Raw genomic sequence first — 14,030 nt, forward strand, 5'->3', positions numbered from 1 at the left:
TTTTTTTTTTTTTTTTTTTACAGTAAATGGTAAGTTAACACCATAATAAAAATGAAATTAGGATATTAAATATTGAAATAAAATAAAAATAATAATTACTATAAATTCACTTATACAAAAATTTTAAAATAATAAATATAATTCTAAAAATATTATTATTGGTAAATTTGTATATTTTCCATTTTATTTTAAATAAATAGTCAACTAATAGGTTTTGTTCATATTTAGCAATGCATACATTTTCAAAAGATTCTCACATTATATTATTACATTATTTGTAGATTTGAAAAATTACAAAGATAATAAAAATTGATACTAGGTTATTTATTTATGCCCCACACGTTGCTGTTTAGTAAATCAGAACAATTAAAATAAGTAAACATATGGAAAAACAAGATATTAAATACGTCGGTTGCAGGTATGCCACCCCCGGGGGTTGGAAGAGCCTGGCCTCCTCTCAGGTTCAGAGGGAGAGAGTAGATAAAGGTGGACGGAGGGTCGTACCGTTTCATCGACGCTCTACCACCCAGTGGGATGCTTGTCCCTCTGTCCCTGCTAATGCCCCCAGGTGGGTAATTTCTGCCCCGATATGAATGAGAAAATCATTTTATTCTTTTTTTTTTCCATATATTAATTCATCACCACAATAATGCCAATATCGTACGATCCGTACCATAACGTCATCTTTTAATTCACATCGCTTATGAAAGCTCCGCTATTTATCTAGACATACGAGTGACTAAATCTAATTGCACGAATAACGCATTAATCAGACATCATTGTGCAATTTGTTTCTTTCCTTTTTTTGTAAGGAGGGGGATTTCCGTTATTATTTAAAAAAAAATTACAAATATTAACCATGGTAAAGTATACATGACAAAAAACTTTTTTTTTATTATTTTATCTTAATAAATAACAACACACAAGATGTGTTTGTAACACAAGCCTTACTAATTTTGTACATACTTTAAATGGGATCTGTTGCATATATGTGCTTATTAATACAAATTATTGTAAGTATATTCATACATAATTCATATCTAAATAAGATATTGTAAAGGTTAAAATATATTTTGAACGTAAATAAAATTAACTAATTACTTTATTTCTTATATCATTTCTTATCATTTATTATATCATGTATTACTATATAGTTAGATTCTACTTATATACTAAACAAATTATATTGCAACAATTTAGTAGAAAAATATATTTCTTACAAAACATTTTTGTTTACTTTTTCCTAGCTTTGCATGTGTGTCTAACATTGTTGTTCATAAATTATGCATGAGTTTTATAACTGTTATCTTTTCATATATATTTCATTTGTGTCAAAATTATAACTGAATATATTACAATTTATATATTATCCGCAATTTCCACTTTTCGTTATATATAAGTATAAAATTAAGTTTTTCATGATTTTTAACATATAAAAAATATATTTTAAATAACTTTTTATAACAGTTTTTGTAATTAGTGGAATGGTTGTAGATATTGTATCATAAAACTCTCTTCACAGAAACATTCATGGTGATAGTTATATTTCCATCATTTTTTGTTTAGCATGTATCAGTTTGTCAATATCAATTATAATTATCGAATTTATTAATATTTATATAATATTTGGATTACAGAAGATCTTAATTTATAATTCTATTTCTTAATTGAAATAGGTCTGTATTGAACAGAACAGAAGCGCCAAGTACACCACCAGGTGGACCTCCTTCTTACTCAAGAGGACCACCAACAGGAGGAGATTGTCTACCAGTTCCATCTGTTGGCTCACCAGGATCTCCTGCACCTTCACCTCTTCCAACACCACATTCCGAACCAGCATCGGTTCCACCAGCAGAGCCTACAATGCCTACTCTTAGCCCTCAACCACCACCCAGTCATACAAACACTGCCCCACCACTAACACCTTCTCAAGGCCCAAAATCAACTTCCTCTGCATGTAATAATCAAGTGCATAGTCCAGCTCCTGGACCAACATTAAAACGACCAGTCTTAGCCTCTAGAGAATGTGAGGATATATATTTAGAAAACGAACAGTCATTACCTTGGCTCTATGATTATTCAACACAAGAAGCATGGCTCAATCACCCTGTAAAACGTTTTAAGGAATCTAATACCAGTCCAGTCAATGTGCGGAGCAATACTTTGTATCCACCAATGAATTCTCAAATTCCTCAATCTCAAACACCCAAATTAGAAATTAAACAAGAACCAAATGTCAATGTTGTAAGTGACTTTTGCATTTACGCGAGATATTACTTGTCACTTTCCTTTACATTATTTTTATTACTATTTGATAGGGAGATTGCATTGCAAGAAGAACAGATCCATATGAGTTTGATGCAACAGGTGAAGAAAATGGTACAGGCGTTGATGGACTTAGACGACAAAGAGATGATCCTTCTAAACCAGGATCTTTATTCACTAGCGAAGGTCTTCAAGCATCCTATAAAGATTTAGATCAAATCTTTGACAATTCTGATCCTGACACTTCTAGCGATGAAACTGTATGTTTTGACTTTTCTTTTTCTTTTCTATTATTTAATGCTGATTAAATATTTGTAATTAGAGTAACAAATTAGACAATACTTTTTACAGAATTTAAACCAGCTTCAAGTACAAACTCCACCAGAGTCAAATAGGTCTGGTGGGCTGCATGAAGAAACGAGAGTAGACGCAAATAACAGACATAATAATCGGGGAGTAGGTGTATTACGACCAGAAGAGCTTTCCAAAATGTTTCCAACACCGCCATCTTTAGAGCATAATCCTGTTGCGTCGCCTTGTCAGTTAAACGACCCTTTAATGGACCAGACGGAACTTTCTGTACCTCAACGACCACTTAGGCATCTCCCTGACATCTATCCAAACATGGGATCTCCTCAAGAAGAGCCAATTGATGATTGGTCTTACGTGTTCAAACCTACGTCCATCTGTAAGATGGTTGGTTCTTCCAAATATGCTCCTCTCACAAATCTACCCAGTCAATCTTTACCACCTGTTACACTGCCATCGCACTGCATATATAGACCTTCTTGGCAGTGCAACCCTACTTCCAATAATTCAGATAAACCACTTCCACCAACTAGACCTGGTTCGGTGCAACAACAACCCTGCCCTCCGAGCCCAGCGCCATTAGGAGCACCATATCGTTCAACAACTATCTCCGGAAGGCCACCGCCACCGCCGTATGATCAACCGAGCCCAGCCACATCTACCACTTCTTCTTATCTGAATAAAAATTTGAATAGCATTGAAGCTGATACACCAGGCCCCACTCGTGCACCAGAATCGAACTCTCTCATAGTGAATATCCTCTTAGGTGACACTGTGCTTAATATTTTCCGCGATCACAATTTCGACAGTTGCAGTCTTTGTGTATGCAATGCAGGTCCAAAGGTAGTTGGTAATATTAAAGGCGCAGATGCTGGTGTATATCTTACACATTCGTGGTCAGGCGGGGCTTTATTCCAAGATGATGATCAGATTAGATGCAGTTGCGGTTTTAGTGCAATTGTAAATCGACGGTTAGCTCACCAAGCTGGTCTGTTCTACGAAGATGAAATGGAAATCACTGGAATTGCAGAAGATCCAGCAGAAAAAAAGAAAACATCTTTGGTCGCTGTAGCTTGTGCAGGAGGTAAACCATCGGAAGGTTTAGACGTGATACCACCTAATGTGTTAGAATTGCTCAGAGAACAGTGCCTGATCATACAGAGCTCTGCAAGTAGTCTTTATAGAGCATCCAGGATTTATGCTGCAATGAAAAGTTACCCAATGCTCGCACCTACTGTGAATATGTTGGAGTTTAATGATGGAAACGAAGTGTCGCTAGCGGCTCTTGATCAGGGTAAAATTAATGGTACGCACAATGAAAGGACTAATCGTGTAATTGGAGTGCATCGATGGGTGTTTCTTAGAGCAAAAGGTCCTCAGTGCAGTGGTGATATTGTGCGAATGATGAGAGCTTTACAACCGCTTTTGCAAGATGCAGTGCAAAAAAAATGTACTACTAGAATGTGGGAAGCACCATATACTGTCGCAGGTCCTTTAACCTGGAGACAATTCCATCGTTTAGCTGGTCGTGGAACTGATGATCGTTGTGAACCTCAACCAATACCTGCATTAGTTGTCGGATATGACCGAGATTGGTTATCTTTATCACCTTATGCTTTAAGCTACTGGGAAAAACTACTCTTAGAGCCATATGCGGGACCGAGAGATGTTGCCTATGTGGTGGTAGCACCTGATAGTGATTGTGTTATTAATAAAGTGAAATCATTTTTCCGTGAATTATCAACTACTTATGAAGTAAGTATATATATTTTGAATAATGTACTGATGAATGTTTTCATCTTACATTAAAATTTTGATTTTTTCCAGATTTGCCGACTAGGAAGGCATACACCCATTTCAAAAGCATTACGCGATGGTATACTTCGCGTAGGAAAATTGTCTGTACAGAAACAAGCCAAACAACCAGTAGATGATTGGTTTAAGCTTTTAGGAGAAAATCAATTAGGAGAATTGTTGCGATTATATGCGCAAGTCTGTAATCATCGATTAGCTCCATATCTAACACAGGTTATTCAAGATCGAAGTTTGTTAGATCCCGGAGACGCGCAATCAACCAATAAGCAACAACAACAACAGCCACAAACGACTATTGCTGTTACTGATGCAATGCCAGCCACACCTGATGTAATGACAAACAAACCTGAATCCGTTGGTATGTTTTAATAATGAATACTGTCTTTGATCATTTTTTAATATTATTGTACAAGCCTTAAAGACAATTTACATCAATGTTATTTTAAGATAAAGTAATTTACAAATATCTCTAAATATCCATCAATTATTAATTTTATAAATGTATGTAAAAAAATTGTGATAATAGGAATACAGTCATAATAATTTATAAGAGCAACCAAGAATTTTTTAAATAATATAATTTAATTAATTGGTTTAAAGTAAAGGTTAAACATTTCAAATTTGTATATTAAAATTAACATTTCAAATTTATACTATATCACACATAACAATTTTTTTAAATTATATTTTATACCTTTTTACTCTGCAATTTCTTTTTTTGCAAGACATATTTTCGTCTACAGTGTTTAATTATTTGATCAGTGTAATTAAGGTAATAAAAAAAATAAAATAAAATATATTATATTACTTTTCAGAAATTCATCCGAGTTGAAAATGATATTTAATTTTACTTAACACGTTAAGTGCCCAGCCCGTCTTGCTTGTCGTTCCGTTCAGGCCCAGACTCGGCCGTTAAGTGGGCCACCGGCGGCGGGCGCAGTGGAGACACCTTTGTCTATTCTGTTTTAATATATTACATTAAGTTTTTTTTAAATATTGTATTCTTTTTGTTAAACCTTGACTGAACAAAAACCGATGTAGCCTAAACAAAATATTTAGTCTCGCAATCAGTGCGCAAGGACCGACACGCGCGGTCGTGTAATAGGAACTTAAAGTCTGCAACCTGTCTTTAAGGACCAGCCGAGCCCGATCGAAAAGTCTAGGGCCGGTCCCTAGCCACCGACATGGCACTTAACGTGTTAAATAACATTTATTATAATGTAATTGTTAGATTTAAGTTATTCTTACATTTGTTTAGTAAATTAACATTTTACTACGTTTCATTTTTTGGTATAAATAAGTAAAATGTTCATAATTTCTAAAATTTAATTTAGTTCATAGGAATTATATTAAACTTAAGGAGAATATTATAATATAAATAACTAAAAAGAAATTAAAAAAATTATTTAGTATAATTTTTTAATAGAATCATTTATATGAATATTTTCTTATTAAAGGTATTTTATTAACTTATTACTAAACACAGAGGTTTAATATACATTTATTCATTAAAAAAGAAAATGATTTAAAGACATATAATATACATAAAATTTGCACATTTCTAGAAGGAGAGAATCCTAGAAGTGAAACTCCATCATCGAATACAACAACAAATGCTAATTCTAATACTGGTAATACAACGCCAACTTCACAAACTGCCACGATACACACTAATACCACATCGGGTCCAGATGAAGAAGAAGTCGAACCTCCCGCTATAGTCGTTTACTTAGTAGAACCTTTCTCATTGGGAGGTCCTGAAGATCCTGATCGTCGAAGACTTGCTATTTTAGCTCTGTTGCGTGCATATTCAACAGCAGTTAATAGCATGCCTGAAAACATTAGATCCAATATCAATGTTCAGGTGAGATCAAATTGCAATTTTTCTTATGTCTTATTAAATAATCTCAAACGACGGATTTAGAAGGAGATAAAGGAGGAACAGAGATAGAATGAAAAATTGAAAGAATGCTGTATTTTAAATAGATATACTTTTCCTCTAACATAACAGTAATATTTTTATTACATATATGTTACTGAAGATTAATATTCGACTTTTTGTAAATTATAATTCGAATCACATTAATGTACCGCGATATGAACAACTTGCTAATTAATTTTCAATATATTTTTATCTAGATAATATCCTTGGAAAGCATAATGGAGTTAGGAAGAGCTAGAGAAAGGCGCAAGATACAAGATGAAATGAGAGCTTTGGCACTAAACGTGTTTCTGCAGGGTCGCCGATTATTAAATCATAACTCCACGGTAAAAAGTCTCACTGGCTTTGGTACCGCTGCCGCAGCAGATATTTTTCTTAAGAGTAAAGATGTAAGATCTTACTTTGTATCTTTTATATCCAATCTGTTCCATAAAATAAGTTAACTACGTTGCCCGTATATCGATTAAAACGATAGAAATAGTAAAGAAAAAGCAGGCCATGATTCGATCATTTTCAGTCTTATAGTAATACTCTTGCAACTATACATCAGGAACGAAACAGAGCCCCGTACCGGTTGTACTCACCAGCCTACGTCCTTGCCCCTTTAAGGGCAAAAAGTGAAGCACCAGAGTCCTTTGGTATTGCTGGACCAGAAGAGTGTACAGTTTTATATCTGAGCTACTGCCTTAGTGAAGATCAGTCTTGGCTATTTGCGGTTGCAACTGATGATAGAGGTGAAATATTTGAAACGGCTACTATCAACATCGATATACCCAATAGGAAAAGAAGAAAACGCGCTTCAGCCAGACGAATTGGATTACAGAAATTGATGGATTTCATACTTGGTGTAATGTCGCAAGGTGTAAGTAGATCACCTAATATAATTTAAAATATTAAATATTATAACATTTTTATGCGTATTCCTTATTCTGTTCATAAAACTTGTGTTCGTAATTATATGTTGTAATTGTATATTTTCTTCATAAATCTAGTAAAAGGTATTTAAGTAAAGTCAAGAAATTTGATCGAAATAAAGTTAAAAATTACCATCCTAAACAAAGTTGCAACATCTAGGTTAGCAGCAATAGAATAATTGTACTGATTGTTTTAAAATATATAATTTGAAAATAATTAAAATATAATTAATAATATGAAATAAAATTGTAGTGATAAATTATAATGAATATATTAAGATTTAAATAATTTTGAGGGGTGTTTGTTCAAAAAGAATGTTTTTGTACTTAGGTACAACCTTGAGTGGCCAGTGCAGTCTCCTATATCCATCAGCAGCACCTTGTGTGCTTAGCGCCTGTTTAGTCTCCCTTGAACCAGATTCAACTCTCAGGCTTATGGCTGATCAATTTACACCTGATGAACGGTTTAGTCAGGCTTCGGTAAACTGCCAATTATCCACACCACAAGATGTTACATGTACTCACATCCTCGTCTTTCCTACATCTGCCACCACACAGGTAAATTTCTATAAATCTTATTTTTGAAATAAATACAACATCAATAAAAAATATAAATCAAAAAATTATTCTTAATAAATGTAAGAATGAATGTTACAATCCAGTGTTACTAAAAAATCATATTTTTGTTATTTTTTAAATATTGGTACCTATCAATTCTTTATCTAATGGATTTAAATTCTTTTAATATTTACATATTTACCTGTTTATTCTTATATATTTACCTTGAATGTTGAAATAAGAATTAACTTTATTAAAGAAAAATACTTGTACAAAACTATTGTACATATTTTTTATTAATAATTTAATAATTAATGACATAATAATGATGCAAAAATGGTAGATATCCTGATCCTATATGTCAATACAAATTTTTGTTTGAAATATATAGAAAAATTATAATTTATGAAAATTTAATATATTTATAATTGTTTACAAAAATAATTATATTTATTCAAATATTTATTTAAAGAATGATTAAGATATAACAAAAAATTTTGGTATAAAGAAAGTATTATTAATAATTAATTATTAATTATTAATTATGGGGACTGAAAAATTTATTATACTTCTCTTATTATAAGTTTATATTATTTATACTATAAATTTAAATTTTATCCTAGAATGATTAATTATTAATAGGTTATTTTAAATAAAAACAAGATGATTAAAATTAATGTTATTTCAATATTTGTAACTACTTATCAGTAAGTATTTCTTAAAATCTTTATAAAAAATTATCTTTAAGAAATGAAATTCTATCACATTTTTCGTTATTAGATGTTTACAACTTTTAAATATCTAAAAATAATTATTTTTCTACTACAGTCATCACAAACTGCATTTCAAGAGCAGCATATTAATGTACCAGAATTAGGAGATGATGAGCTATTTTCTGCGCTAAACGATGATATGGCAGAAGGTATGGAAGGCATGGGAGACTTCAATGATATCTTCAATGTATGGACAGAGACTGGTGCTGGTGGAGGACAAAGTCCTAGTGGTAGTCCACATAGACCTGAAGGATCACCACTAGGTGGAGATGGTGGTGGCTCAGGTTTAGGCAATCATGATGGTCCTGGTAGTCCATTTCCACGCAGCAACACACCAAGAGTAAGCCAAAATTAATCACTCAAATTCAAAATTAAATATAATTTAAAAGTTTCAGTCAACATTAATTTCAGTTCATGTTAACGCTTTATGTTTGGCTCCTTGATGTTAATAATAAAGATAATTATTATGTAATTGCATCTAAATATGTTATTATAAATATCCATATATATTATTTTCAAATATACAAATTGTAGCCTGTTATTCTCAACACATTTCTACAGCATGTAATTATACAATACAAAGCATTTCTTATTATATTTTGTATAAATTACAAATTTTCTTATTGATTCAAATCTTTATACAAAATGTAGTAATATAAAATATTCTAAATGTTACATAAAAGTATATTTTATAGTCATTAGAAAATGGATATAATGATCATAAAATGGATATAAGATATATTTATATAAACAAAATAACAGAATATAATTACTGATAGTATAAAAAAAGTATAATTATCATAAAAAAGTCAGAAATAGAATTTTTTGTAATTGTAATTTTTGAACTAAATAGGTATTGAAAAGGAAGGTAATAATTAAATTATATATAATTAAAAATGTAAATTAAATATAACAAAATAAAATGTTTAATTGTTATTACAGTTACACAAAAAGATTTTAAACAAAAATTTTATAATTGATAGGTAGCAGTTGCTGAACAAGCAGAAGAAGTTGGAACACTATTGCAGCAACCACTTGCTCTTGGTTATTTGGTATCTACTGCACCAACTGGTCGAATGCCACCATGGTTTTGGTCAGCTTGTCCCCATCTTGAGGGTGTTTGTCCAGTGTTCTTGAAGAATGCCTTACATTTGCATAGTCCAGCAATACAGCAGAATAGTGATGATCTGTTGCAACAACAAAGTGCACTCACTGCTCATCCATTAGACTCACAATTTACCACCGATGTGCTCAGGTTTATATTGCTGCTTTAATTAATTTTGTATCTTTTGTCTTTTTTAGTCATTATAATTTTCAATATAATTTATTTTAAAATGTTGAAATCTGTCTTATTAATTTATTTAATATAATTTACATTTGTATACTGCTATAACTAGTAATTTAAACATTCTAAGAAATATTTTATGTTAATGCCACAATTTAATTAATATTAATTAATGTTTTAAAGTTATCATAACATCATAAACCACAAAATTGTATTACTTTATAATTTTAGATTTTTTCTAATAATTAAACTTTATAATATATTTGACTGAAGAAATTTAGCTTGGAACACAATTTTGGTACATTTTATATTGGCTATCTAAACAACGTATAATGTTTGTTGTATCTTTAAATTCTTATTTTATTAACTTGTATTAAGTACCATGTAATATATTTACTTATTATCATTATTAACATTTCAGGTATGTGCTAGAGGGATACAATGCACTGTCGTGGCTCGCAGTGGATGCAAACACGAAAGATCGTCTATCCTGCTTGCCAGTGCACGTGCAAGCGCTCATGCAGCTCTACCATGCAGCGGCAGCTCTCGTCTGACCCACACCCTCTCCCTTCGTAGTGCAGTATGTGCACCTCTTTCATGCACTCCTTTACTACCGTCACTTGGGGCTTTACGAGAGCAACTGGTTTCCTACATCCGTCTTCAACTGTTTGTTAGAGACTTTAAGATTCCCTGGATAATTGAGAGAAAACGATCCTTCGATCATTAGTCGATAAAACCTCCAATGCGAAACACCGATTTTTTTTACTCGCTTTTTTTTAAATTAATACGATAATACGCCGCGATCATAGTGTAAACTTGATAATTATCGATGCACAGTAATTCTTCTTAATGTTTTTCTAATCGTGTAATTCGGCAGGTGAAAAAAAAAATAAATAGATTGTACTTTGTGTTTTCCAATAATCGCGACAAGCAAAAAGATAACACAAAATACTATTATTGACAACCGTATATTGCCGCATACCAAATGGAATCTGATGAATGAAAGATAGAATTGCATGTGGAAGATTGATAGAACGAATGAACATGTGAGAGAACGAGAGTGAATAAAAGAGAGTGTGAAAGGGTAAAGAAGGGAGAACGAGTAAGCGCGTATAAACAGCAGAAAAGGGGAAACAAAAGAGAGCGCGCTATAAAAAGTTAACTTACAATTGCCTCTCTGTCGGTAGATAGTTCAATTACAAATCAGAATCTCTAGAAAATTACATAACCAAAACGTTTTTAATTGTAAATTGAATTTTGTACAAAGCTTTTATTATTAATAACGACGAAGTAATATAAATAATATTACGTTGTTTTTTAATTTTATATAGATGATATAAATGAAAAAAGAAGAACGGAATAGGGAGGCGATACTTCTTTTTTACAAGTAAAATGCCTCGTACAAGCCCCTGGTGTGAGATAAGTACGACAATTATATATTATATTATATTATGCTCGCGCGGCACTGGGTCACTGTTATCATGTTTCCTGGACCCATTAGCGCAATTTTTCGATGCTGTTTGACAAATTTTATTCAAATTAGGTGACCTCTATATATTATACATACATTAATAGTGTAAAATATTGTTTTTAAATAATTTATGAAGTGAGAGACATCGCCGAGATATTAGATAATTGAGAATGAACGGAAGGAACGTAAGAGAGTAAAAGAGAATGAGAGAAGGGCACAGAGAGGTTTGTTCCCTGTAACTTAGGAAAAAATGATTTCACATACAAACAAATGAGCGAACAAACGGAGTGAAAAAATATATAAAAAATAAAAAGACAAGAGAAGAGAATACAGGGCGCGTCTGAATGGAGGCCGATGGCTAATTGCGTCAGTCGCATAGTACAAATATGACTTGTACATAGCAACCCCTAATCCTCTCCCCCTTATAAAATTAATTGGTTAATTTACTCACACACCACACTCACACTGTATCTATAGTATTTATTATCTGGGTAGAACATCATTATTGGGATTATTATTATTAATTATTAATTATTATTAATTATTATTATTACCATTATTATATTAATATTACGAAATACAGTTTTATGTGTATATATAATTATATACCTCATTTCACGCAAAGTGTATGTATGTTTTACAGTTTTGATGTTGCAAGCATAATAGAAACAATACAATGTTTTAATTTTTGCAAACTTTATTATTAATATAAAGTTAATTATGTATCATATCACTCCAAGGAAAAAAAGAAAGGTTAATATGCACTTTCAATATGTATAAAAAGGAATAAGTTATTGATAACAATTATCATATAGGCTAATGATCATAGATTAAATCATTACAATGTAACTTTTTACTTTTTTCTTTTTGTTTTTGAAAAAATACTTATTTATGGAAACAATTCTGCACTAGGATAAAAGTAACGTAAGATATGTATTCTTTGTTTATGATAAAAAAATCTTAACAATCTGCCGTATTTGAAGAATAAAACTTCATTTGATCCATTAATTCATTTTACTTTTGATAAAAATTATATTAAGTTTTATAGAATGGGAGAATTACGTTTTAAAGGATTAAATAAGAGGAAGTGAAATTATTAAATAATTAGTATTGACATTTGATAGTATATCTAATATGCTTGTAGCATTTATTTGTAGAGCAGTGTACATCCTCCCATGCTCTTGCAATAAAATTATAAATTTCTCATCACTATAGGTATGTATAAACATTACATATATTACGAAATATAAATATAGGCCGATTCGCGCAATTTGCATACCTTAAGTAATTTTGAAGTATTCAAAAATTTGTATATAAAAATTTCATGATTTGAAATAGTACATTACATAATACCTGTACTTTTTTGTAGATGAAGACATGAATGATCTCCAAAGTAACTTCGCTTTTTTAAATGAATATATCATTAAGACAAAATATTAAAAAATGTTAAATTTTTAGTAAAAAATTTTCAACTTTATTATCTATAAAACTAATAACTAACAAATAATTTTGTATTATTTTCTGAAAATTTATTTTGTATATTACATTAAAAATTCAGTATCGTCTATTATTAGAGATGTGCAAATTATGTGAACAACACAATATATCACAAATTTTATCTTTCAGTGAATATATTAAGATTAAGAATGTGCAAATATCCAAGATTTGGATCAAGTAATGATTAGATTGCATCAGACGAGTTTTCGAAAATTCATCTAATATCTATGATTGTAAGAAAAAAAACTGTATATCACAATTTTAAAAAATTTATTCGTTAATTGGTAAAACATGATTTACATGTTTATCAAAAAAAATTAATAAAAAATGTTATATTTGCAGAAAAGGTTATACAATTTAACTAAAGGCTAAATAAGAATAATTGATATTCAGAATTTTAAATGACAATATCAAAAATATGTGACATGTGGCATTTTTACTTACAGCCATAGATATACCTAAAGTGGTAGACAATAACACCTAATTAGAAAACATTTGGTGGAATTTTACTGCTCGTACATATACGCACACATTCATCAGATTATCGTGTAAAGACACAAGAATGTTGCTACAATATTTAGGCAGATCTATTGCCTTCGAGTAAATTAATAAGTAAATCTGAGTACAAATTTATTTGAGGTAAAATTCTTAATTCGGAGTTAAGAAAAATTAAAATTCGAATTAAGACCCGACAACTTTAGCAACTGTAGCAATTTTCTACACGTTAATTAAAAATAAAATGATTTTTCATACATTATATCATATTACATTTTTTTCTTTCTTTTATTCTTACAGTTAATTACACAACATATAAAAATGCTTCTAAACATGAAAATTTAAAACTAGTTGGAAAAAATTTTAAATTAATTTAACTTACATTTTCGAGTACCACTTAATTAATATCTAGCACATTCTTAATTAATATCTAATTCGTTGGTCTAAACAGACTAGTTATACTCATGGGAGAAAAGAAAGAAAAACGTAGTTAAAATTGCTGATTTTAATTACTGTCAAATTTAAAAATATTATATAAATTTTAAGATATATAAATATTACAGTAAGTATTTTTTTAAAACTTGAAAAAAGAAATTAGTTATGAATAATTATCATAATCCTTCCTTTGCATAGGAAATAATTTCAATAGAAAAAATTTTTATATCGTAAAATTTCTTAACTTTAATCTTTCCTTCCTCTTTTAATT

The 14,030-nt window shown here is 30.6% G+C and overlaps 1 protein-coding gene across 1 annotated transcript in view; it reads left to right on the forward strand.

The window, feature by feature from the left end:
• Positions 1–7,588, forward strand: part of skd (mediator complex subunit skuld) — a 28,754-nt gene extending 21,166 nt beyond the window's left edge. The window contains exons 6-14 of the mRNA XM_017904947.1: positions 419–568; positions 1,677–2,244; positions 2,319–2,525; positions 2,617–4,329; positions 4,402–4,747; positions 5,955–6,253; positions 6,529–6,720; positions 6,882–7,193; positions 7,577–7,588. Of these exons, the coding sequence (XP_017760436.1) occupies positions 419–568; positions 1,677–2,244; positions 2,319–2,525; positions 2,617–4,329; positions 4,402–4,747; positions 5,955–6,253; positions 6,529–6,720; positions 6,882–7,193; positions 7,577–7,588 (3,799 nt within the window). The remainder of the gene's footprint in view (positions 1–418; positions 569–1,676; positions 2,245–2,318; positions 2,526–2,616; positions 4,330–4,401; positions 4,748–5,954; positions 6,254–6,528; positions 6,721–6,881; positions 7,194–7,576) is intronic.
• Positions 7,589–14,030: the final 6,442 nt, after the last annotated feature.

The sequence above is a fragment of the Eufriesea mexicana genome, unplaced genomic scaffold, assembly GCF_001483705.2.
Source record: "Eufriesea mexicana isolate 0111107269 unplaced genomic scaffold, ASM148370v2 scaffold3528, whole genome shotgun sequence".
Taxonomy (NCBI): domain Eukaryota; kingdom Metazoa; phylum Arthropoda; class Insecta; order Hymenoptera; family Apidae; genus Eufriesea; species Eufriesea mexicana.